This window comes from Styela clava, chromosome 5, assembly GCF_964204865.1.
Source record: "Styela clava chromosome 5, kaStyClav1.hap1.2, whole genome shotgun sequence".
NCBI lineage: Eukaryota > Metazoa > Chordata > Ascidiacea > Stolidobranchia > Styelidae > Styela > Styela clava.
The window spans coordinates 12,393,393-12,417,330 of NC_135254.1; the positions used below are offsets into that span (position 1 = coordinate 12,393,393).

At 35.3% G+C, this 23,938-nt stretch overlaps 1 protein-coding gene and 1 long non-coding RNA gene across 3 annotated transcripts in view; one reads left to right on the forward strand and one right to left on the reverse strand.

Annotated features, from left to right (window-relative positions):
* Positions 1 to 23,938, reverse strand: part of LOC144422777 (uncharacterized) — a 124,100-nt gene that overhangs the window by 25,340 nt on the left and 74,822 nt on the right. The gene's annotated exons all lie outside the window — the stretch shown is intronic.
* LOC120344183 (uncharacterized) lies at positions 2,977 to 19,031 on the forward strand. The gene is made up of 11 exons (XM_039413293.2): positions 2,977 to 3,667; positions 3,748 to 4,640; positions 5,671 to 5,805; positions 6,115 to 6,193; positions 11,023 to 11,082; positions 14,071 to 14,237; positions 15,033 to 15,178; positions 15,790 to 15,930; positions 16,367 to 16,454; positions 18,050 to 18,198; positions 18,327 to 19,031. The coding sequence occupies exons 1-11, from the start codon at positions 3,454 to 3,456 to the stop codon at positions 18,475 to 18,477; spliced, it is 2,223 nt and encodes a 740-aa protein (XP_039269227.2). The 5' UTR covers positions 2,977 to 3,453; the 3' UTR covers positions 18,478 to 19,031.

Genomic DNA, 23,938 nt, shown 5'->3' on the forward strand with positions numbered 1-23,938 from the left:
AGGCGCGTTGCCAAGTTTCTGTGCCATCATCGTGTTTTCTGCTATACTCCAAGCGAATAGAATATTGAATATGCTTGATACCTTTGATATTTTACTATATTATCATTCATCTACATTATTTAACGCCGTGGAAATATATAGGTTCTGTGAATTTGCGATAAGTTGCATGAAAATAGATACAAAAATTTTTGGTGACCGTACATTTGAACCCACGTACGTTTGAACTCATACATTTGCTTCCGTATATCCGCGGGTTCAATCTATATGAGAGTGCTAAAATCCATGAGTTAGGGACCCTAACTCTAAGGATGTCAAGTATGAGTACTTACAAGTATTCGATTCTTATCCGATTCCTAAATTTTCGATTCCGATTCTCGATTCCTCGACATATATTACCGAAAAAACATACCCACCTGAGCAATATCACAAAATCACACAATAAAAACGAATCTCTCAGAACCCAAAGAGATTTTTAAAATAAATAAACGTTAAAGCCTTCTAGCGAAATATATATATATATACGGTATATTATATATAGTGAAGTTTGCGGCGTCGTAGCAACTATAAACATAGCAGTGAAGCAGTTTATACATATATGTGAAGGAATTGCCACAAAACGTTACATATTGTTTGCAATCAAAGTTTTGAACTCGAGAATCGATTCCAGTGCATCGGAATCGATTCTAGTCGATTCCGCGAAGAATCGATTATTTAATCGAATCCAGACTCGATTCCGCCATCCCTTAGGGTTAGTATGGGTTCAATGACTGTAAAAAACTATTTCCATATAGGTGCAATAGTATGCGGGTACAATTATCGTGAGTTCAAATTAAGGGTTCAAATGTAATGGAACCAAATTTTTCAATTTGTTGTCTCATATACAGAAAACTCCTATACTAAAACTTTCAATCGAGAAGTTACTCGGTAATAATTGTATAGCAATACTTCAGCCATTATTTTATATATATACCAAAATAAATATGTTGACGGGTTACTATGAAGAGATAATTATATTTACATAATACAGGGTGCCCCCATAAACAGAACCCATGAAGGTCATTTAGAACATATTATAGACAGAGCATAACTTTTAGGTAGAATCGTGCACAAACAAAGTCCAGGCGTTGAACATATTTTATTTATTTATTGAGTAGTAATTTAAAAATCAATGTTTTTTTAAGGGTGGGGGGCACCCCGTACATACAATTAATTATGGAAACTTGGAAGAAGGCAGATTTTTCTTAGATGCAGTGACGAGTTGTACTGTGTATAGCTGCATCCTCAAACAAATTTGATCGATAAAGTTGACCACCGTATGTCAATAAAGAGCTACCGGTAATTCTCATTTGCTTCCGTTTTAGAGGTTACTGATCGTATTTGAACGTTTTATTCGGTGAAAATTGAGATCGGACAAATAATAACACAGTTTTTACTAGATACAGTCAGGTATATATTGGAGAATCGATTTCTTTCTGGATAATTGGGGAAAAGTCGAGAAGTAGAGATTGCGGATTGGCGTGCGAAGAGGTTTATTGAAAGGACGGAACACAAGAGCAAAAATGGTCAACGGTATAGTAACGGCTTCAGATGACTTGACTGACCTTAACACCGAAGCCATGTTAGGTGTTTTTTATTACACAATTTGCATTAGTTATTGCGGAAAATACGAACTATATAACATGCTAGGATTAACACGTATTTGCGCTATAAATGTTATTCTTCACGTATAAACACATCACAGACTCAAACCTAATGAATATAAAAATATATATTATCAAAGTTTTTTTTAGCGTTATTGACAATTTGGGCCATCTTTGTTGGTTGAAAAAATTACCCAAAGTTGTGATCGATGAAATACCAAGATTGGCTTTGCCGACATGACAGGTTCGAGATTTTGGGTTCATATCCACAGAATAATCGAAACTTGCCTTTCCCAGAATGTAACAATCAGCATTGGTAATGCCAAAAAAGCATTGGTAATGTTCAATATACGAATACGAAAGTTGGAGCAAAGTAGTACGGGTATGCAATCTGAAACAGTAGACTGCCAGTACGACAATCTTCACTACTAACCGGAAAGCGGGACCGCCACAAGATGCGCAAGTTTTTATGACGTCATCACACACGGAAAATGAATCCCATAGAACCCACAGATGTTTTGGAAATAAATGAAAGTAATGACATTCTAGAAAAATACAATCTCCAACCACTGAAAATTTTTAAGCAATTGGTTCAGTGGTTAATGAGTGGTTATCATAACAATGATAAGAAAAATACCAACAAGAACAACACATAATAATAATACAAAAGATCCATATATACACTTTGTGTCTAGTAACGTTGTTTCAACGCAGGGTTGCAACCTACGGCCAGCGTTATTTAAAATTTGTAATATAAAACATGTAACCAGGAAAAGACAAGTTAAAGGTTTCGTAAACTCTGCATTTCCTAATCCCGGTTTTGTAGAAAGGGTTAATGAACAGCGGAACCCAGCTTATCTTTCGCTAAGGCTCGCGGCCTACCAGCTCAAATTGGATTTGCTATGCGAAGACGTTGTCGTCAACGTCAATCAAATTATTCAAAGTCGATACGAAATTCCTTACGTCTTTTTATCGTAGACCGCACTTTCTTCTCACCGTTATAGGGCAAATTCCTCTCGCGCGAGAAATGACGAGCAATTGTCGCGAAATCGCTTGACGGTATTGTAAATCAAGCACGTCTTCAGTATGTTTACTCAGAGCGCCTTTAGAACACTTCAGGAATTTCTATCATTACTGGCAGAAATCCTGATGAGACACAAGACGACGTTTGCATAGCGGGTTTATCGCTGCCCATTGCGTTGCAAAACTTGTACATTTACTTGTAGAGAACTTTTCTAAGACAGTTAATATTTCTGTCTGGTAAAAGCGTAAAAAGCCATCTCATGTGAAGCATAGGAATAATTACGTGTAATGTCGATACTCTCGCATTCTTCGGGACTGCGTATGGATAACGTAAGGGTAGTTATCCCTAAGTCAATGTCTGTTTGTAAGGCGATCTGCTGAGAATGAAGAGAAACAAAATCCGCAGAAACAGTTATCTTGCGTTTATCAGTTAGTCGTCAATGTTAACAGACGCGACAGCAAATAGCTTTGTCTGAAAGTGAGCCAAAGAATGTTATGTGATTGCTAGAGCGTTTCGTCGTCACTCGACACCATTTGAAGAAACGTCAACCATTGGTTGAACCCCCTGGTATTTTTAGTTTGGCCGAGGAAATGATTGCAGCAGCTTGTATACATAAAGGTCTCATAAAGTATTTTTAATATCCAGATGTAAGTTACTACTATTTGTTCCGTTGAGGTTTATAGAGTTTGTTGACAAAAGGAAGTTAACTGAAGCGGTATATAAATTTGATTTTCTTATCACCATTAAAATTGGCTTACTGAAGAAGTAATTGCACTATTTGCTGCAAGTATGCTGTTACGTTACTCATCGAAGTCGGTAGCAATACTGTTAATGACAATGCAAACTTTGGCAATTTCAAAATCCGAAGACATTGTAGGTGACGATGATAGCAGCAATATTGTCGACGAATTAGACAGGCCACTTTCATTTAACCAAAACTTCAAAACGACAGCGCCTCAGGGACCTTCAACAACTGCACTAACAGATAACGTACATAATGGGGGTAAGTATGAACTTTTATTTTACGAAACACGATGTTATGCAATTAACTTGTGATAAAAATATTCTTCAAACGCAATTTAGATCCCGTCACAACACTTCTCATTTCTCCAGACCAATATGGTCAAGTCGCAAGTTCTGAGGTCATACACCAACCAGCTCGTCCGGGAGTGGGACCAAATCGTCCCCTAATGGGTCAACAAAGTAGGCGGAACTCAAATATTTTTTACACAACAGGACAGCAATCTTCAAACGCGCGACAATCAGGAAGAACATGTCAATATATATTTACAGTTGAAAATGCAGACCATTGCACACATACGACAACAGAAATTGCCGTCAATCATGTGGCAAGAACAACTCTTCCAATGCAGCAATCGAAAAATATATTAGATGAATATTCAGAACGACTTAGAAAATTAGAAAGGACAGTATATGGAGAAACGGCGGGACAACAAAGTGAGAATATTCAGCGAGATAGCAGCATGATTACCGAGGTCGTCGCCCACAATATGGAAATGCCTGGGCAAACAACTTCTCCCGGCGAATCTACACAAACTAAGCCAATAAGTTTGGTAGAAATTGCACAACAAATGATCAAACAACTGGCAACATTAGAAAAGGGAATAGTTAGATCAGAGAAAGAACGTGAAGATTTACGGAAACAAAATAAAAACCTCATCTTTACTCTCAGAAGATCTTCAGCAGCTAGGAAGAATCTGGCAAGCTCAAAGTCTGAGTTAGAGAAGAATTTACTAAAAGAAAAGGACAAATATATGCAGCTATGTAATTCGAACCGGTCACTTAGTTTACAAAATGAAGCCTTGCGATCTCATAAAGCCAAATTGGAAACTGTCCAAGAGTCGTTCCGAAAGAGAATTCATGTGCTTGAAACTGAAAAAGAGCAGTTGTCGCGAACAGCCACCCATTGGCAACGAAAGCATAGTGAACTAGAAATTGCGAATGATGTGTTGAAGGTTTGTAACAATAAAGCATTCAATAAAAACCGTGTGATAGTTGCATTGTTCAGTAAAAATTGATATCACATTCCCTCACCATAAATATTTCCGAGAATAATTTACCAATACTGAGCGCCTTTTTTCTCTGCACGCTTCTGTTCGGCTCCCGTAGCAATTCTTTCTAACGAAAATACTATATCATCATTTTATTTCGACTATGTTGTCAGAAATAACTAATTAAATTATTGTACTTTATTGGTCATCTTCTGGCTTCCTTATCGCCTTTCTGACTTATTTTGGATCTTATCGTATTTTTGCGAGTTATATTGTCACAATAAAAGTATGCAAATTTTGAATTAATGCAAATTTGTGACTAATGCTCCGTAGATTGGATGAGCAAAAAAATCAAAATTCACAGTCGAGTTGCATTATATCCTCAACAACAAGTTTAACTTCGTTTGTCATTTGACATGTTTACTCGCGCTCTGTCAAAGATCGCAATTAGATGCTATCTCTCAGCCAATTTTTCTGCGTGAATCACAACGCATTCTAACGTCACAAAACCGCGAATAATACCCACAAACAAATTTTTGAATAGTTTTCTGTTTCTCGCACAAATTGACGAACACTATTATTGCAATCCTCACGATTTAAACGCTATCTACAAAATGTTAAGCAATCTTGTTTGGAATGGCATTTAGTATCCGTATACCGGTAATGGAAGCAACAGCCGAACAAGGAAATGTATTCGAATTGAAAATTAAAGCACTGATAACAAAGTGGATTATGAGCGACCCTTCCACTCGAGATAAAACAAGTAAAACTTTACAATGAATGCATTTTCTTGCAGATTGCAGTTTTGTGAAGCGAGATTCCCAAAATTATAATGATATATTCTTGAACTGCGCTTAAAGTCAATCATGCCCTGTGGTTCCTAATTATGGTTTCTATATACGTCATCAGCAACATAACACTTTTTTGATTGATGGTATTTCACGTTCTTTGTTATGCTTTTGCAAAACCATTTTTATGTGTATATTTTTTTTAGATGCGTGTACATAACTTCAGTGGAACACTTGAGAATTGCAATAAATTAACGGCGAAAGGAGAATTATTACAACAACAGATTGAACTTGAGCAAGGAAAGAATAAAATTTTGGTTGTAAACAACTCCCAGCTGATGGTGGGTTATTCTGTCTTCCAAAGTAAACTTGCCCTTTCAGAAAAGATTATGACTGATGTAGAAACAGCTGCTCAGGTCTAACTTGGCCTAATCTGCGTATTTAATTTGTCTTGGAACACTGCAGGGTTGAATCCCTGTGGTTTGCGTGTACACCGCAATTAACACTTCAGCGCCGCTTGGTGAAACAATATATTAAATAGAAATAAGAATCGTATCATTGGTCAAGTTTTTATCTACTGTCGATGATTTACAGAATTTGGTGAATATTAGTGATATATCGAATTTCTTAATGGCATTTAATCATTTCAGAAACAATTAGAAAATGCTACATCAAGAATTAAAGTACTTCAAGAGGAAAAAGCACGCGATACAATATTTTCGTCTGGAGGTGAGTTTAAGTCATATAAATTTCCATTATTTTGCAAAAAAAAAACACAAATTGAAAAATATTAAACTTAATAAGTTTGTGTTTTCAAGAATTCTATTTCAATTTAGTTAAGAGTGTTATTGATACTTCTATACAGCCGTTTGCATTATAGTTCCAAATCTGTAATTAGTAGTGTCCGCCGGTCTTAAGCTCACCATTGGGCCGAAAAGTCACTCAACTATAAATAATATGGCGGGGCAACATATAATTGGTTTCATATAATAATCATTATGGTGTATTGTTATACAAAAATTTGGCCTCTAAAATTCGATTCTAATTAAAATAATATTTATAATTTAGCTAATACAACATCATATTCATCCCATACATTATGATATAGATTGTTTTTTATAAATTTTCACGCTCTGGTGCTACGAGTAAATATCTATGATGCATGGTTATTAAAAGTCTGAAAGATTCTCTAGACCAAAAATGCGGTCCCAAAGCTTATAAAAATATGTGTGCGTGATAAATAGTTTTTATTACGTTATAAAAATATTATTCGTTTGACGAGTTAGGCTTCAAACCTGGTTTGGTTGTAGAAATCCTGCATATGATAAGCCTTATCAAATCTTGCTTGGGTTTAAAACTGATTTAAAATTGCCCAAAATTGTATGTGGTTTCCCACTCGATACAGTTTAATCTGATGAAAGCATTGTTGTTATCGCGCGTACTATTGTAACACGATACCCGCCAAGTTTAATGTAAATTTAATCCCAAAACGAAATCTCAAACTGATCGACTACCTCGTTACTTTCTTATTGAAAAAATCTTGTAATATGAGTCGAGCCACTTGAGATAACTTTGATCCTTTCTAAGTGAATAAAATAAACCTCGGTTTTATGAAAAGTATTGTTCTCTCGAAGATGAAATGGAATCAATTCGATGGACTTGAACATACACGAATCTACTTCGCACGCAAGATGTTTGATTGAATTATTTTGCAGAAAAAAGTTATTAAATATTCCTAACTAGTTGTGATATATATTAAGAATGTTCACATTTGGTTTAGACAACTGAAGATCCAATTTTATTCAGAAATTACGATTTCTTTTGGTTATATCCATCGTCAGCGTTTTGTGGTAATTTTAACTGCTAACTTAAAAACATTAGCTCTTCGATAACAGTCATACAGGTCAATTATGTTAAAGCAGTTTAAGGAATACATATTAAAGAATTATTCTGTCCAAATTAAAAAAGTTAGGATGAAAATATGAAGATATCATTGAAAACTAGTCTTTTTGGTTATTTTTGTTTTTGACATGATATGATTTATTTGAATCGGAGCTTTGAATAGCCGCCGACAGGCTGAGAAAATACACTGAAAGTATATACAATATAATATATTCACATCGCGTGCAATATCGGACACGAAGAAGCGAACAAACATACCTTTATAAAGTATAGTATACCTAATCATATTCACACGAATACATTATTGTGTGAATATGGTCGTATTCAAGAGTTGTGATGATAATATTATTGTGAATGTTTTCGATGGTCTGTGATATACAATACAATGATCGATCTCTCGAACGCGTGCCACCGACGCCCTAACGTGTCCCAGAGGATAGCTAAAACTGTAAATAATAGCGTACATCAATCATCATCACATTGCAAAACGCTCAAGATTATCACATATATCAGCAATGAAAATGACTGAGGTATACATGCCCCGCATCGCTGCATGACCGAATTCTTGGTAACTATGGGATGCTTTGCTTAAATATACACTTCAGTTCAGTACTCCGTCAACATTAACATTTCTGGATATGGATGGTGAAATTGAATGGTATTTACGATACAAAAAAGGTTAAGTCAACTACCGTAGCACGCCATTTTCAAGGTGACTTAATGAGCGTATTTATAATATATTTATAAATCGTTACGCATGGAAGATTTCATACTCAAGTACCTTATTATTGTCTTTAAATCTGATTTGATCGCAATGCTTAGCCTGGGTTTAGTAGATCTCTCTGACTAGGCAATAAATTTTGTCATATGTACGTATTACAACTTGTATCTAACATATAACACTGCTGTACAATCATTTGCTAAGTAACAGTATTTAAATCGGAAAACATCAGAATTTAAACCAGTCAGTCCTAACATGCTTTCCCGCATAATGGGTTGGCCTTGTATTTATGTTTTAAGTGTTAGTCCAAAGACCAGCTTGAGTTTTAATGTGTGAATATGTAGTGTGGGTTGTATAACATCTGATCGATCGATTATGTTAACCACTAACGGACAAGTCGACAAAATATTTTGAAATTCGATATTAGAATTTTCTCTTGTGTCGCGTTATTGAAGTAAAACCGGTAGCAAAGCAGAACTTCCGTAAACCCTGAAATCCCATTCTCCAAAGAATTCGACTTTGTTTATATCCAGAGTATGGTTTCCTTCGACTTTGTTACAAAACCAACAAACAAAAAATCTTAATATTTTAGAGATTACTTGCGAAACGTTTACCATAGTTTTGTGTCGGGCTCCCTATCTCAGTTGGAAACAATACCTTATCAAGAATGATTCATATGTAATCCTCGCTATTTTGGTAAGGTACAGCGATGATTCAATCTTGAAAGTGTGTAACGAGAAAATTATTTACTGAGCTGAATAGGAACCCGATCTATTCCGCTTTGTTATTTGTTTGTTTGCGGTACAAACATAATGTCTCCACTCTGAACTATCCCGCCTTGTAAGGTTTCCCAAATACTCAATGAAAAACTACTTTGCAATTTTGAGACCATGCAAGCATTTATCCAATTTTCATAATTGTCTAAAATGGTAATTATCTACTAAAACAAGACATGGGAAATTTTGTACTAACAACATATTGATCATTATATAATTAAAAGCATGTTGTTTGGCAAAATTAGATCACAGTAAAGGTTGCAGAAATTGTGTTTATGCTTAAAAAGTATTTGCTGTTAAAATACACGAAACCAACTTTTTCTTAAGTGCAATTTGGGAAATAAAATCTGGTTACTACTGCATCCTTATTTTGCGCTTATAGCATATTAGCTATCTGACAAAATATCGTAAATTGTACGAAAATAACACCATGTTACTGAAACACCAACATTTATCACATGAACGCTACAAAGCGTGAAAAGTGTAGAATGCGTTGCAATAAAATTTCATCGTACTTGACTTCCATTTTATTTAATTTTATCAGTCAGCATGAGTGGGTAAACTGCCTAAAATGAGAATGGTTATTAGGAATTTTTTTTTTTCATTTCTTTAAAATTATTATAACGAACGAACCTACAAATACGCCATACATCTGTTGTTTATTTTACTTATACTGTACGCCATGCATACCCAAATTTCCATTTTGTGTCAGTAAGGTACAGTAATCATTGAAAGAGCTTTGCTTTGATTAAAAACGAACTAGCACTATTTATATAATATTTTCAGAAAAAGTGGTGCAGAAAATATTATTATAAATATTATATTGAAATTATAATTTCTGACAATCATATATAACATGTAATGTAGACTCATTTAATACCTAATAGCCATCACTTTTATATTACGAAACATCCGCTACAAAATTGAAAATTTAAGGAATGCCCGCTTGGTCGATATTTTAAATTCATCATGGTTATGATTTGTGCAAATCTATTCAGGCAGCCAATCGTTTATTTACTTTGGTTTAGCTGGAGAGCAATCCAGTGAAAAGCTTCAGAAACAAAGATAAACGATTGATCAAACAAAGGCGAAGGCGTTTTTCTAAACAAGGCTTTATAATTCAACGGGGTGGTCGGAGAAAAGCGCATCAATTGCGACAATGATGATATTTACTCTTGTTGATCCGAAGATAAAATTTCAAAAACTCTTGCCAAATGCAGAATAAAAAATAACATTATCTATACTCCAGAAAATTTTTACTTTAGTAACAGCTTGTGAACATTAATCAATTTTGTTGTTATAATTCCGAATTTTTTTTATTAAAGTACCTTTGCGATAACGCTAAAATAAAATCATCAGTGTGAAAATGGTAATGATTTCGTGTTGGGACCAAGTCCAATTGTCACATATTAGATAGATAAGTTAAACACTACACAATATCTGCAGCAGTATTGGAAGATTCGCTTTTGCGCGCAATGAAAAACTTTTACGAAAATTATTTTTGCAGCGCATCGCAATTCACAATTCGTCGTGTTTTCCCCTAGCAGTCTCCCAAGCAAAGATATGACTAATTCGTATATCATTGGTGAATTTTTGACAATGAATCGGATTATTCATATTAGACACACTTTGGATTGATTTCAAGATCGTAGTTTATAACGTCATACTGGTTTTGATTACGTAAATCGCCAAAACATCGTACTGAAGTGATACAAAAATTTCTTTAATTGGTTTAAAGTTTTAGGAAACCGAAATGAAATAATGAGTAATGTGTTACCAATTGGTAATAATATATTGTACTTGGCAATCACATGACAACATGATGCTTTGCGACTTCGTAACTGGAAACTTTGTTTATAGCAAAGAAAAGTAATGTTGTAAATTCTATTAAATTTAAGTTCAACATTATGAAAAATATTATTTTTAAAATACCCAAACGCGGCTTGCAAATATTAATAACGAAATCAACTCCACAGCTAATTTACGAGACTCTTGCACTGATTGAAATTCGAACGAACTTCAAATATATGTGATTCAGGAAGAGTTAATGAAATTGCGTTGGTTGCCGTAATCCCAACAAATCAACTCATTTTAAATTAATTTTAACGGTTATTTAATTCTAATATATATCAAGTTTCTTATATACTTTATATTTTCAGGTCAGGATTTACCTGTCTACACGTCTGGTGTTCGCAGAATGAATGATCAAGATTACTCATGTAAGTATTTACTATTTATCATATAGTGACTGGACAGGATGATCTTAAAAAAAGTTAAACCTTTCAACAATAATTAGTAACAGACATAGAAAACAGTAAGGCAATGATTAAATATAAAAAAACGAAGGTTTCAGTGACTTCAAAATGAAGGACAGACGTGACAGAGTTAAAATAAAAATGCAAAATTTTTGACGGAATATCGGATCTCGTGGGGGCATGGCACCGGTAAAAATAATTAAAAATAAAATAAAAGTAACAGACTTCGACTACTTCCATAAACAATTTTTGCTGGCACAAAAAACACCCACACAACAACAACAACGAGTTAGCAAAACGATCCATATTTCACAATAATTAAGTTATTAAAAATAATTGCAAAACAACGACCTATCGATAGTGTCAGTTTAAACAAACAGCTTAATATGATATTATATGCACATAGTACAAATAAAATAAAGCTGTGAATCAATGTTTTTTTATTTGACTAGAACTACAATAGAAATTGCAGAAAATAATTGCAGATTGAATATTTGTCAGCAATTTCACTGTTAGAGGAGAATTAGTTTATTATTTAAAGTTCTTCAGCATATCGACAGTTATCATCAAACCTGAATTACCAACCGAGACCAAGCTTACGATAAAGTTATTATGAAAACAGAATCGTCAGCGCATGTGGTAAAGCAAATGTAATTAGCTCTATTGCGGTCGCACTAAGTAAATTACCTTCGTTTCCTGCACCTGTGTGTCGGAAATGCTTCAAGGTAATTAGGTATGATATTCTACCGCATACTTTATGTACTCAAGTATTTATAAAGTGTGCAATGTCGAGTGGCGCAAACTTATACGTGACTAAATAGGTGTTAGGTATGTACCGCCCAACCCAACTTGAATGAAAGTAAAAAAAATCAGCGTTGTTTGCATTCAACAAGTCGGATGTATTCTTTAGCTATATTGTGAGTTAATAATCTTTTCCGATATTATATTGTGTCTATGACGGTGTGTTTTAGAGACCTCAGAAAATGATCATTGCGGGAAACAAGTGGGGAAAATAAGAAAGATCCTACCCTACATCCGATTTCGAAACAGCCTAACGTTTTAAATTCCCACCATATTCGACAATTGGGTTGCTTGGTAAGATCGACTATGATTCAAATAGCCATCTGAAAAAACTCCACTATTGACTATTGAGCTTTCATAAAGACAGTGTTTTAGATTTAATTCTTTTGTGCAGCAACACAGAATGTTTCCAGTCAAATGCAGCATGCCTTCTATAACATTTATAACATTCCACAATATTTGTTAAATAATTTATAAATTTCACAATAAATTGCTACAAATAAATTGCTGTGTTAAATTTATACCACATTTGTTTGTCTCGGTAATAGGGCAATAGGTTCGATCTGTGATCTTGATAAAGCGCTTTCTGTGTGGAAAATTTGAGTGCAGTTATTGAACGAAATCTCAAAGTTAATAATATAATGGTGCCATTAGCGTTTGGATTTAACAAAAAAGCCTTGCAACCTATCTTATAATATGCCTTAAATATTAATATCATGGAACTTTTAAAATGGAATGCTTGCTTGTATATGAAGTGTTTGCACTATCGCTGAGAGAAGTCTGAGAATTAAATATATTGTACTGATTAGGTAAACTTGACATGTTTAAGATATATTATTGATAGAACACACTGAATCAGAGAACCATGTAGCGCATATTATCATGCTTTAAAACTTCTCAACAAATTTCGACATCAAATTGACCCGTTCGTTCTCGTGTTATGTCTTCTGTTATATGAAGCTGTCGTTACATTAAAGCTCAGCTAAGGGCAAACTGTAGGTGTGGAAAAGGAGATTATTTGTATCTGACACCTTTCTGTTTGTTATGATAACAAAGCTGTTTCTGACCCATGTCGGCAACAGACATTTTGTTAATCACACTTCGGTTTATGAAGCGGAAAGTTCTCGAATTTTGGTAAGAATTTCACCAAAGGAGGTGACTTTAAATTTGAACCTAAACTAAGCGAAATTCGTATACCTCAAAATTCTAGAGAATGATATTCAAGAACATGACAATTTCATGCCACTCTACTCATACAAATAAATAGCTGTTCAGATCCGTTTCTAGGCATTTATTACTTTGGTTGATATTTTGGTTCCCATATTTCACGATTGTTTGAGGTAATAGTTGCAATTCGTCGTCTATATATGATCACAATGGCAACATCAATCACCTAAAATATTTAGTTTAAGTTTGAGAAAATGCCTGCTGGTTATAACTATCTTTACATTGGCAGAGATGTATTGACAAAAAAAAACTGTCTGAGTCGTACGCGCGGGCTTGCATTTCTTACTCTTAAAATGAAACGCTTATTCTCCTAATCTTTTGAGTGACAGACATAGAATATTTGCTTCAAAGAAACCGTCGATGCGCAAACTACATAATGCTCAATTAAAAAGTTGATGATAGAAAGTATTGCACAGGAGTGGTTGACGTGTTGAAAAACGTTATGTTAAATTTGCCGACTAAATTTGAGTATCAACAGGCACTTCATTGTCCCATATCAATGAAAGCTAATTTTTTATACTTTGAAAAACAAAATTTAGAGGGGAAAGATATTATTAAAAATACGCAGTTTCACACAATACATAAGAAAACCGTTTTAGAAATTTTAATGTAGCACTATGTTTGACATGTTCAATATATGAATCATTCAAAATTGGTAATAATTCTTTTGCATATATAAATCAGTATGCATATTTTTCAATGGTATGGTACTTGTGGTCTACACTAAACTTCTCTATTTTATATATCTTACACAAGGTATCATCTATAAGACCAATTTATGCAAGGATTTTCAATAAATATTTGCTGAACTGGTTAGATTATCTTGAGAAATTAATATTTGAATTAGACTTCGTTTTAAGTATAAACTTCAATAAATGAAATTAAATCTATAATTGCCCTCATTATTCACTTGCTATTTTTCAGACTGCGGCAGAATAACATCAATTTCGATGCCGGAAACCGTTCGCGGACCGCAATCGTATTCGAATCGTATATTCGAAAAATACGGTGTTTGGATGACGGATCCCTTAGAAGCAATGGGGAAAGGCATAGTGTGGTCGATTGACACAACAAAAGAAAGAGCCAAAGTGGTATGTTTGCAGAATCAAGAATTTCACTTATTTGGTGTTATGTAACTTGAATTTGCATTCTATTAATGATCATTTTTCTTCTGGAAAGATGTAAATTCTTACAGTTGAGGACAATTCAGATTTAAAAAAGGCGGTTCGCGACAGATGTTTTTTAGTAACGCTGCGGCGTTATTTTTACAAGAATTTTATATTAGACTCGACCGTCAAATATTTTTGAATGCGCAGAACCATTATTTTCCATACGTCAATCGTCTCATTGGTGTAAAACTGCAAAAATACATCGCTTTACTCAGACGCGAAAATTCGTTACTTAACCCCAGACCTTGGTGATAACCGCAGTCCTTTATCTAAACCGTAAAGTGCTCGTCAATCTGGCTGCAAGTGTTTTATCGAGTCGACTCCACTTAGCTTTCATGGGTTGTCTGCGGGTTAGACTGCGCTTAACTACAGAGATTTAGCTCAGAATATATATGTGGAGAGGACTGTGGTGCAAGTCGTGCAACATAATAACAACTTACGATGTCTGCCATTTTTAATCTCTTTTAACGTAAATTTACACCAAGGGGTGGTTTTGCTTTGATGCTTTTGCCTTCAACCCTCTTTTACGTGGGAAGACTAATGGCATCCAAGGTCTGGTTAACGGTTTTAAGTTTAGTGTTTTAACCAATACTTACGCGAGTGCTATTCTACACATAGTCTGCCCTAAATAAGTTCGCAATTACATGTGTTTGTATAAAACATGATTACATACAAATTTGTAACTGTATTTATCAATATTTTAATACTCACTTTCAGCTGAAGCAATACGAAAGTCTTCAGATGTATATACTCAACCGTCCCCAACAAATTATCGCCCTCACAATACCCGTTGAAAGCACGGGTGGGGTCGTATACAATGGGAGCTTTTATTATCAAAGACGGAATTCTCGTAAGCTTGTCAGGTAATCCTATTGCATATTTATTTTTAGTGTTTTGGCATTCAAATTTTGTCAATAAATAGTTGTCTGCAATTAAAAATTTATTTAAAGATGAGCAGGTCGGCACCTCTTAATCTTTTCAAAAAAAAAAATGTCTACGCAACAAACTGGAAAGAATAAGCTTATAAAACAGAAAAAGAAATTTACTATCAAATTTCAGTTTATTTCGTGGAATTGGTACCGGTGCCATGCATGAGTTCCACTTGTTACACGATGTGGGTATTTGAGGATACATTGAACTTGGACAACAAATGTGAAATTCGAATTTAACAAAGTGACGTGAAAACGAAATTGTCGTCATTCACTGAAACATGTGGCTGTACTGTCACAAGTTTTTGTAATCGAAGTCACGTGCTATCTTTGTAAAAGATGGAACGAAAGATTAAGAAACAATGTTGAAATCATAAATATAGTTGAGGTAGCTTTCAACCCTTTTGTCGATCATCCGAGATAAATAAATATCCACTCTTTGCAATGGAAAAATACTTCTTCCATTTAAAAAATCAGTTCTTTGGGTCTAATTTGGGAATGAGACATCAGCGGACTGGTCAGTCAATCTAAATAATTATTTGCAGGTATGATTTACGAACAAGAAGGGTGATGCGTGAGCGACCAGTACATCATGCAGGATTTCACGGAATGTTTGCATATCAATGGGGAGGTTTCACCGATATAGATTTGGCAGTTGATGAATTTGGACTATGGGTTATATATAGGTATGCATGTGATTTCAGATACTTTAAAACAATATCCTTAATGTTTAAGTCTAAAGGCAGCACATTACTGAGTAATTTTAGTGCAAAAAAAGAAAAGACTCTCAATTTCATCGATGTCTACAACGCCTCCTATTCCAAATTATCTCTAAGCATCATGAGTTGCCCTGTATCTACTGTGTATTGAAAAAAAAAATTGCGGAAAACGTATTGTATTTTTTCGAATCATGAGAATTGCTGCTAAAAATGGGAACGTGTAGGAGAAGTTTAGAAATTTTATTTTACGAAGCATATAACTTGCAAGGCGCCTTAACACGAGATGCCATGTTACACGTTTTAAATCCTTGCGTGAGTAATCTACTTTCACCGCCATTTTATAAAATCGTTATCATATATAGCGTACTTCAATTGTTACATGGAAAGTTATATCAAATTTTAGCACAAGACAAAACGATGGTAACATTGTTGTATCAAGATTGAATCCGGTATCACTTCGATCGTTGATGACAATGAAGACGTCTATACCCGTGAGTTATTTCTTTGAATAATATTTTACCGGAGATCACCAATTTTATCAAACTAAATAATTTGTATCTGGTTTCATGATTTTATATTGCTAAAAATACCTTTATATGGTAAATTCGGTACTCCCGTAGTGCGTGTACCAGGTTAGGGTTAAGCCGTAATTTCATTCCGATTTTCTTTATTTTAGTTCTAATACGAGTCCGGGGACTGTCTGTGTTAGCCAAGTGAATATACCCCCTGCCCTACCCATAGGTTTAAGTCCTCGTTACACAACTTGATGTAAAGTAGGCGAACAAAATTACTTACCTCCATTTTTGTACACACACTATTGGATCGCCGTAAATTCTTTAATAGCAACTTTGTGAGTATATTCAGCACTTTATTTATGGCCATTATCAGGGCGTACATGACTTGTTAAACTTGTAACGACACTCACAAGTGTAAATACCTGGTTCTAAATATGTATAAAAATACTTAACATTAGACATGAGCAAACATACTTCGACACTTTGTTGAAGCTGATTATTGACGACATAGAAATCAGTTCAAAAACGAAATCGACTTGTGGTTTAATAATCACGGTTCATGTGAAGAAACGAGGTTTACATTGCAAATTGTTTGCACACAAAGGTGGGTTTCAATCAAATTGCGACGCCGTTCACGTCTAGTATCACGCATAATGCGTGGAGACGCAAATTGTTTTTAAATTCCAGTGGGTGTGGATGTTTATTGATACCCTTTGTGGAAAAGGCGTGTTCCAAACAAATGGTTTTTTGATTGCAACGTAGAGTGCCCTTGACTCAAAAATTTCGTCCGTGGAATGATGTAATATTACCATGGAAACATTTGTGGGTTTATTTTATTTGAAAACGAACGTTCGCTAATAGTATTTAAAGCGTATCGGTATCCAAGCATCGGCTGATGGATGCGTTTGCTCTGGTATGCTATGTCGAAACATACCTTATTAAAATGTACAAAGCGTCAAAAGCATTCACGCTGATGTCCTCATTCGAATATATCTAAAATGGTCTCTAAGCACACCAGCGAAATTCTGTCGTTGTCGTTGATTCATTCCGAAACGTTATAAATTACCCACACTAGCAAGGTTGTTCTAACTGTCAAGTTATGTCGCAATTGTGGCGTGATGCCTACAATGTAAGTGCAGATTGTCTGAGATGCGGTATCAGCAACATGACATATTATCGTGTATGCGGCGTGTTCGATACTCAAAAATATCAGCGTTTAGCGTCGCACTTTCGCTGACGGCAGAAATAGCTGGCTAGAATCGCGATGCAACTGTTGGTGTTATTTAGTTGGCCAACTTGATATTAACAGACCCCAACAATGCTCAGTTTGACGATAACATTTTGTTAAATATTCAACCTGTTCACAGCTTCTGACAGTAGGCTATACTTCATTTATGATTATTTTATTTCTTTTATGTTTTAAAATGGTAGGATATACTTTTTTTAGCTATATATATCCCTCGGAACTATAAAATGGTGGTGTAGTTTTCTTATGGCGAGCAGGCTTGTATTCACCACTTCTTATTGAGCGGTAATAAACGTTTACCTTATTATTCCAACTATTTTTTCAGAAACGCACAGTAGCCAACGCCTTCATGGCATGCGGCATCTTATACACAGTTGATTCATACGATGCGGCAAATGCTTCTCTGAACTACGAGTTCGATACCTTCAGAAAGAAGTTGAAAAGAATATCCATACCCTTTGCTAACCAACACAGGTATTTCAGATATAACTAACCACAATATGGCTTCTATCGTATCAATTTGAATTTTGGAGTTTTAGGTTAATTTAGTGATTTTTAGTTCTAGTTTCAAAACGACTTTTCTCAATTCTCAATTATTTAAGATACAACGTTATGATTGATTACAATCCTCAAACAAGAGAAATATACTCATGGGACAATTCTCACCAAGTTAAATATTATGTTACTCTCGATAAAACGATGGGGAAAATTTCGCAACTTACACAACGAAACGGACGAATTCACAGGGGATAAAACGGATCCGTTGACCGGAAGTTAAGAACAGAGAAGTCACATGAAATGAGGAGAAAATTATAAGAAGAAGATGGTTTGGTTACAGCTTTGGTTCCAACATGTCCTGTCAATAATCCAAACTGAATCTAAAGCTCCCTAAAATATTCAATAAACTTTATGAAATTACTTGGGAGACTCATCGGATCAAATCCACATCATATCGAATATCTCTAGTAAGCAATGAACGCGAGAGAATCAAAATAATGTTGGATGGGTATTTATAACCGTGTCGTGTCTCATTGGAAAATGCCGTCATAACCCCTCCGTCCAAAACTCCGTCAATAAACTCTAGATTGCGCTGGTAAATGTAAGTTATGACACAGTATCCCTTTGCGGTCAATGTAAGTTTGTCGCGGGCCCTTTTATATTTTTATTGTATACCAGCGCGTAGTTCACAATTATTTTATACTATCTTAAAATCTAGTTGGTTTATATGTGTGTGTTTGTTACAGCTTTTATATGCTTATATTTGAGTTTCGATATTTTTATTTTACAAATGCAATAATAAATGAAAATTTGTGAGAAATAGTCTTGTAAATCGGTCATAAATTCTCATTATATTACACTTGCGGTTCGAGTACGTTTGTTAACAAATATGGCAGATCAAATTGTCTATCCAACATAATGCCGCCTTTGTTGAGTACAAATTTATGAGGTATTACGATGGAAATTATACTGTAGTTGGTCTGGTGTTAGTAAAAGTAACGAGATCACAGTTGTGCAGAATTATTAATCAAATAATGCAGGGATATGGTATTTATTACTTTTTTTTACATAAGAAGGTTACAACTTACACATAATAAATTTTCGGGTACATAACGCGAAATATACCCAGATTATTTATTGTACAAGCTTGAACACACGCCTTGCACTTCTTCATCAAGCAAAACACCTCGACGGAACAGCTGATACTGAAACGCCATTTTCAGTAACGTTTTTATAGCTTTTATTCTATTACATTTTATTCTACACCTTTAAAATATGAAATAGTAACTGCAAAACATCACGTAAAGTATCTGTGGCATTGACCGACCTGCCGGTCGATGGCTTTCCTTTCATCTTGCGTCACATCGGAAATTGAGTTATTAAATACTTCGCGTTGGGCGGCGGAAATGACGAACGGAAGCAAACTCGGTATTGTGACTAATTCAAGTGACAAAACTATCCTTTGTGTTTCTCTTGTGCCAAGAATGAATGCTGATTTGTTTTTGAACAATGCAAACAGACTATGATTACACATAGATTTGACGACGGCATATAGTTACAAATATGAATTTACGCGCCTCGGTTTTCTTTATTAAAGTTTATGTGTTTTACTCTAAAGTATACGGCAATCACAAAGATCGGTAAACAATCTGGAACCGCGAGGTTATGTTTTCTCGTAAAAATACTCGTAAGAATTGATTCCACAATTTGTAGTGCTTGCGTCACAAATCGTGCAGAATGAATTGATCATGCCAACGAACTATGGAAACACTCGAATCTGATAAGGATATTCGGAGTAGCAAATCAATTTTATATTCTCTTCTCTGTGTGAGAAAGTTCATTAATCACAAACAATGATAAAAATCGTTCAAATTGATACAAAATAAAAATAACATCATGGAAATTTTACCGAACCAGCAAATGTAACGAAGAGAACAATGCTCAAATACATGGACACGAAAGTGTGATGACTAGACTCTACTTCTATATCCCATGCGACCTGCGCGTGAATCTGTTATCTGATCATTACAACGCCTCAAATCCATGTTGCAAATTAGTTCATCATCGCAGCACGTCGGATTTGTCAAAAAGATGGTGGACTAGTTTGAAGAAATGTCACGGGGTGCGCAATTTTGACTTGAAATATTCAGCGCGAAAAGCCTCATAATAAACGAAAGATACTCAGTCCCAAATGCCTCAGGAAAAATGAAAGTAATATCCGTGTAGCGACACCTTCCATCTTCAACTACTGCAAGCGATTGGATCATTAGTCGTTGAGAAATAACAATAACAACAAATCAGCGAAACTATCCATCACCTCATGTCCTTAATAACTTCGGAGAAATATATTATGTATGTTCTTTACGTGCTACTTTTACTGCCATCACTTACTTTGCTCTTTAGTGCTATCACGTTACTGCGTTTTGAAGTTATATATATTTCTAGTTCGATAGTCTCCAACTCGCCAAGGTTGCGCAGAGGGATAAGTAATACCGGTTCATTCAAAAATAATCTCCGGATTGACAAAAAATTGGATTTTGATTACCGGCTACCGTTAAAAAATCGCCCGACTACTACAGCCCCCAACTCGAAACCTCAAGAAATTTTGCCAATGCAAGCTTTTGAGTGGTCTCATTATTTTTCAGTTCAAACTCTCCCGTTTATAAAGACTCCCGACTGCGATCAGTGGAAATTTCGACTGCCGACACTTTGCGCATCATCCTTTAGTCTACTTCTACTTCTTTTCTCATCGGTTCAACAAATAATAACATCAATATTATCGGCAGGCAACAGACCAGCCCATTGAAATTGAGAGCGTGACTAGTCATATGGTCTCGATTGAACTTCCAGTGAGAACAAATCATTGCATTATCATACAAGCTTAGTTGCCTGCTTGGAACAGTAACCTATATTGTTTATGATACAATTTTGAGATAACAATTCACTACTCACAATTTATTTGAAATGTTCCAACTTCGTAATCAGCTTCTCCTAGTGAGTACCATCTTCGGCGGATGTACTTGTTGAATAACGAGCCAGCGTCAACACTGATCTCATATTTCACAAAATACTAGTTTAAAAAGAATATTAGTACTTTGTGCCTCTGAAAAAAATTACATAATGTGAGTTTATGTGGCGGCTCGCCACATGAGTGAACCATCGTTTATATAGCTACTTTTCCCCCTGAGATGAGATGACTATAAAAATATAGGAACTGTATTAGGCTAAAACAGTTGTTTCAACCTTTCCAGTGCTATTCCCTCATGATGATGAAAAGTTGTGATGCTTCATTTAAAAAAATAGAACATGTGGTCTCTAGGCCTTTCAGAAACAATAATTTTATCAATTTGCACAAAGAAATCGTCTTTATACAGTTATATATATGCCTGTATGTAGGATGAGGAAAGATATTAGAAATCTTGCATATTGGCAGGGATCGTTCTGCCGTAGCTTGCATGATCATCGACAACAAATGACTCGGCTGTCAGTTTAAAGTATAAGAAGCCTGTATTATAGTATCCACATCAATCAAACCTTTATAACAGTCAGACAAAAATGAACACAAGACCAACCAAACACAGAAAAACAATATCTTCCTCCGGCTTTATCATATCCCGTTGCCAGATATGGAACCATTGCAAAAATTTCGGGCCTTATTCAAGAGTGGTTTCGCGAGTTGGCGCCTGTAAAATGGGGTATGTGTTTCAAACCACCATTATGATTCATCGCATACAACAATCTGCTTTTTAAAACTACTGGAAAAGAATTTTAGCCTAGTCTATCACAGCTATTTCTACGCCAATTTTTTATTACTGCAATTAAATTAACACTCCTAGGAAGACAGAGTGATCATTGAATTATCTGATTTATATTTCAATTTCCGAAACACAACTGAAAACTAGCGAATAGAGTTCAAAAACGCGAAAACGAGGTAGGGCCTAATGTTTACGACCACGCCTGAAAATCTGTCTGAGTAAGAAAAGTGTCTGAGCGGATGCGAAAAGGGGGCATTGTTACGTCATTTTTTGTCTTTTGCGGATTAGCCAATGTCACGATGTCAAACAAGGAAGTCGATGCTCGGGGAAAGGTCCATTGTGCCAAATTTTCGGCAACGCGATGCAGCGTAGTAAAAAACTTAAGAACAATGCTCAAATATATGGAAACGAAGATAAAAACGAAGTAGTAACGGGTATGCAATCTGTAGACTACCCGTACCGCAGTCTTCATGACTTCGTCTGACCACCAGATTGCGAATGTGGACCGCCACAAGGTCTGCAATTTTTAAATTTAATGGCATCATCATTGAAAAATACCGGTAGCTGGATCTTTGTTATGATGCTTTTGCGGTTTGGTTCGAAAAGAGGTGCTTATTTCCAGACATCGTGCTTTATCGCTTTTTTAAAAAATCGGCTACGCGTTGAAACTAACTCAGGAATCGGCGCGCACTATCAATATGCAATTCTACAGGGGTCAAATTGGCGCATTTTTAAAATGCACAAATTCGTGTCCTTGTTATACCAATAACTCGCTCAAACGCTTATTACCTATCGATCTTGATCGGTAAGTATGTTAATAGGTATTTGTTTGTTTGTCTGTTAGATGCACGCGATATCTCACGAAAACGAGCATTCATCATATCTCGGACCAGAAGCCTATTGATTTTGGATGAATTATGTCGTATAATTAGCGAGTTATTAATTAATAGTGATGGGACATGCGGTGTCAATATAGAGTCAGAGCGAAGGAATCGAAACTGCAGTTTTTGTTTTGGGGGATTCCCCAACTTTCGATCGATAAGTCTTCGGTCTCCGACCGACATTCTCGTTCGACAATTAAAAGTTATGTTTAAATATGTGGACAAGAATGTGCAATGGCAGCCGGTGACATATGCGACTTGAACTGATATCGGTTTTCGGATTATTCAAAATGTTCAAATCAGAATTGCAAATCAGGTCATTCCGTCATAGAATTCCACATCGGTACCAGTAAGGCCTTAGCTGTTTAGTAAGCACAGATCACAGAGTGGGTGTCGCTAAGTAATGCCACGAATTGGCACGTAGCAAAGTTTTGCGTGAAAAATATCGGGCGCCATTGAACTCAATTGGAAATTTTGAAAAATAAAAACCTGACTTATCAATCTCCCGCAAAAAAAAAATTAGTTAATTAATTAGTAACTCGCTAATTCTAAAAAAAAAGAAATCAATAACTCGCTAATTATACAACATAATTCATCCGAAATTAATAGGCTTCTGGTCCGAGATATGATGTATGCACATGCCAAATTTGGAGCAGATTCAACCTCGCTTTTGTGGGATATCGCGTGACAACATACTATCGATCAAAAGCGATAGCGCTTTTTAGTATATACTGAAAATTTGAAATCATTGGGTCCATTATTTATGAAAAAGTGGCGATTTTGTTTACAACGACAACAACAAAATTGAATTTAGCAAAACGAACTATATGACGTGTTCAAGTATGATATAATTTACGGCCTATGCACAAACTACATTCGATTTTTTGTTTTGTCACACAACAGTCGGATCTGCGTAGAAACTAATATTTGTGGGAACTGGGGACTATAGGATATGAACATCGTTGCATTTAAGTTGTGTAGGCCTAAATAGTATTTGGAAATTTGATCCAATTGTCGCATGATAACATGGATAGCTATTATACTTATAGACTCCCCAAATCAGTAGTGGCAAACGTGTTT

Bases quoted from the DNA above. Each gene is read 5' to 3' on its own strand.
- LOC120344183 (XM_039413293.2), top strand. From the start codon at position 3,454: ATGCTGTTACGTTACTCATCGAAGTCGGTAGCAATACTGTTAATGACA. The intron at 6,194-11,022 runs GTGAGTTTAAGT...TTATATTTTCAG, and splicing joins TACAATATTTTCGTCTGGAG to GTCAGGATTTACCTGTCTAC. The intron at 16,455-18,049 runs GTGAGTTATTTC...CTATTTTTTCAG, and splicing joins CAATGAAGACGTCTATACCC to AAACGCACAGTAGCCAACGC.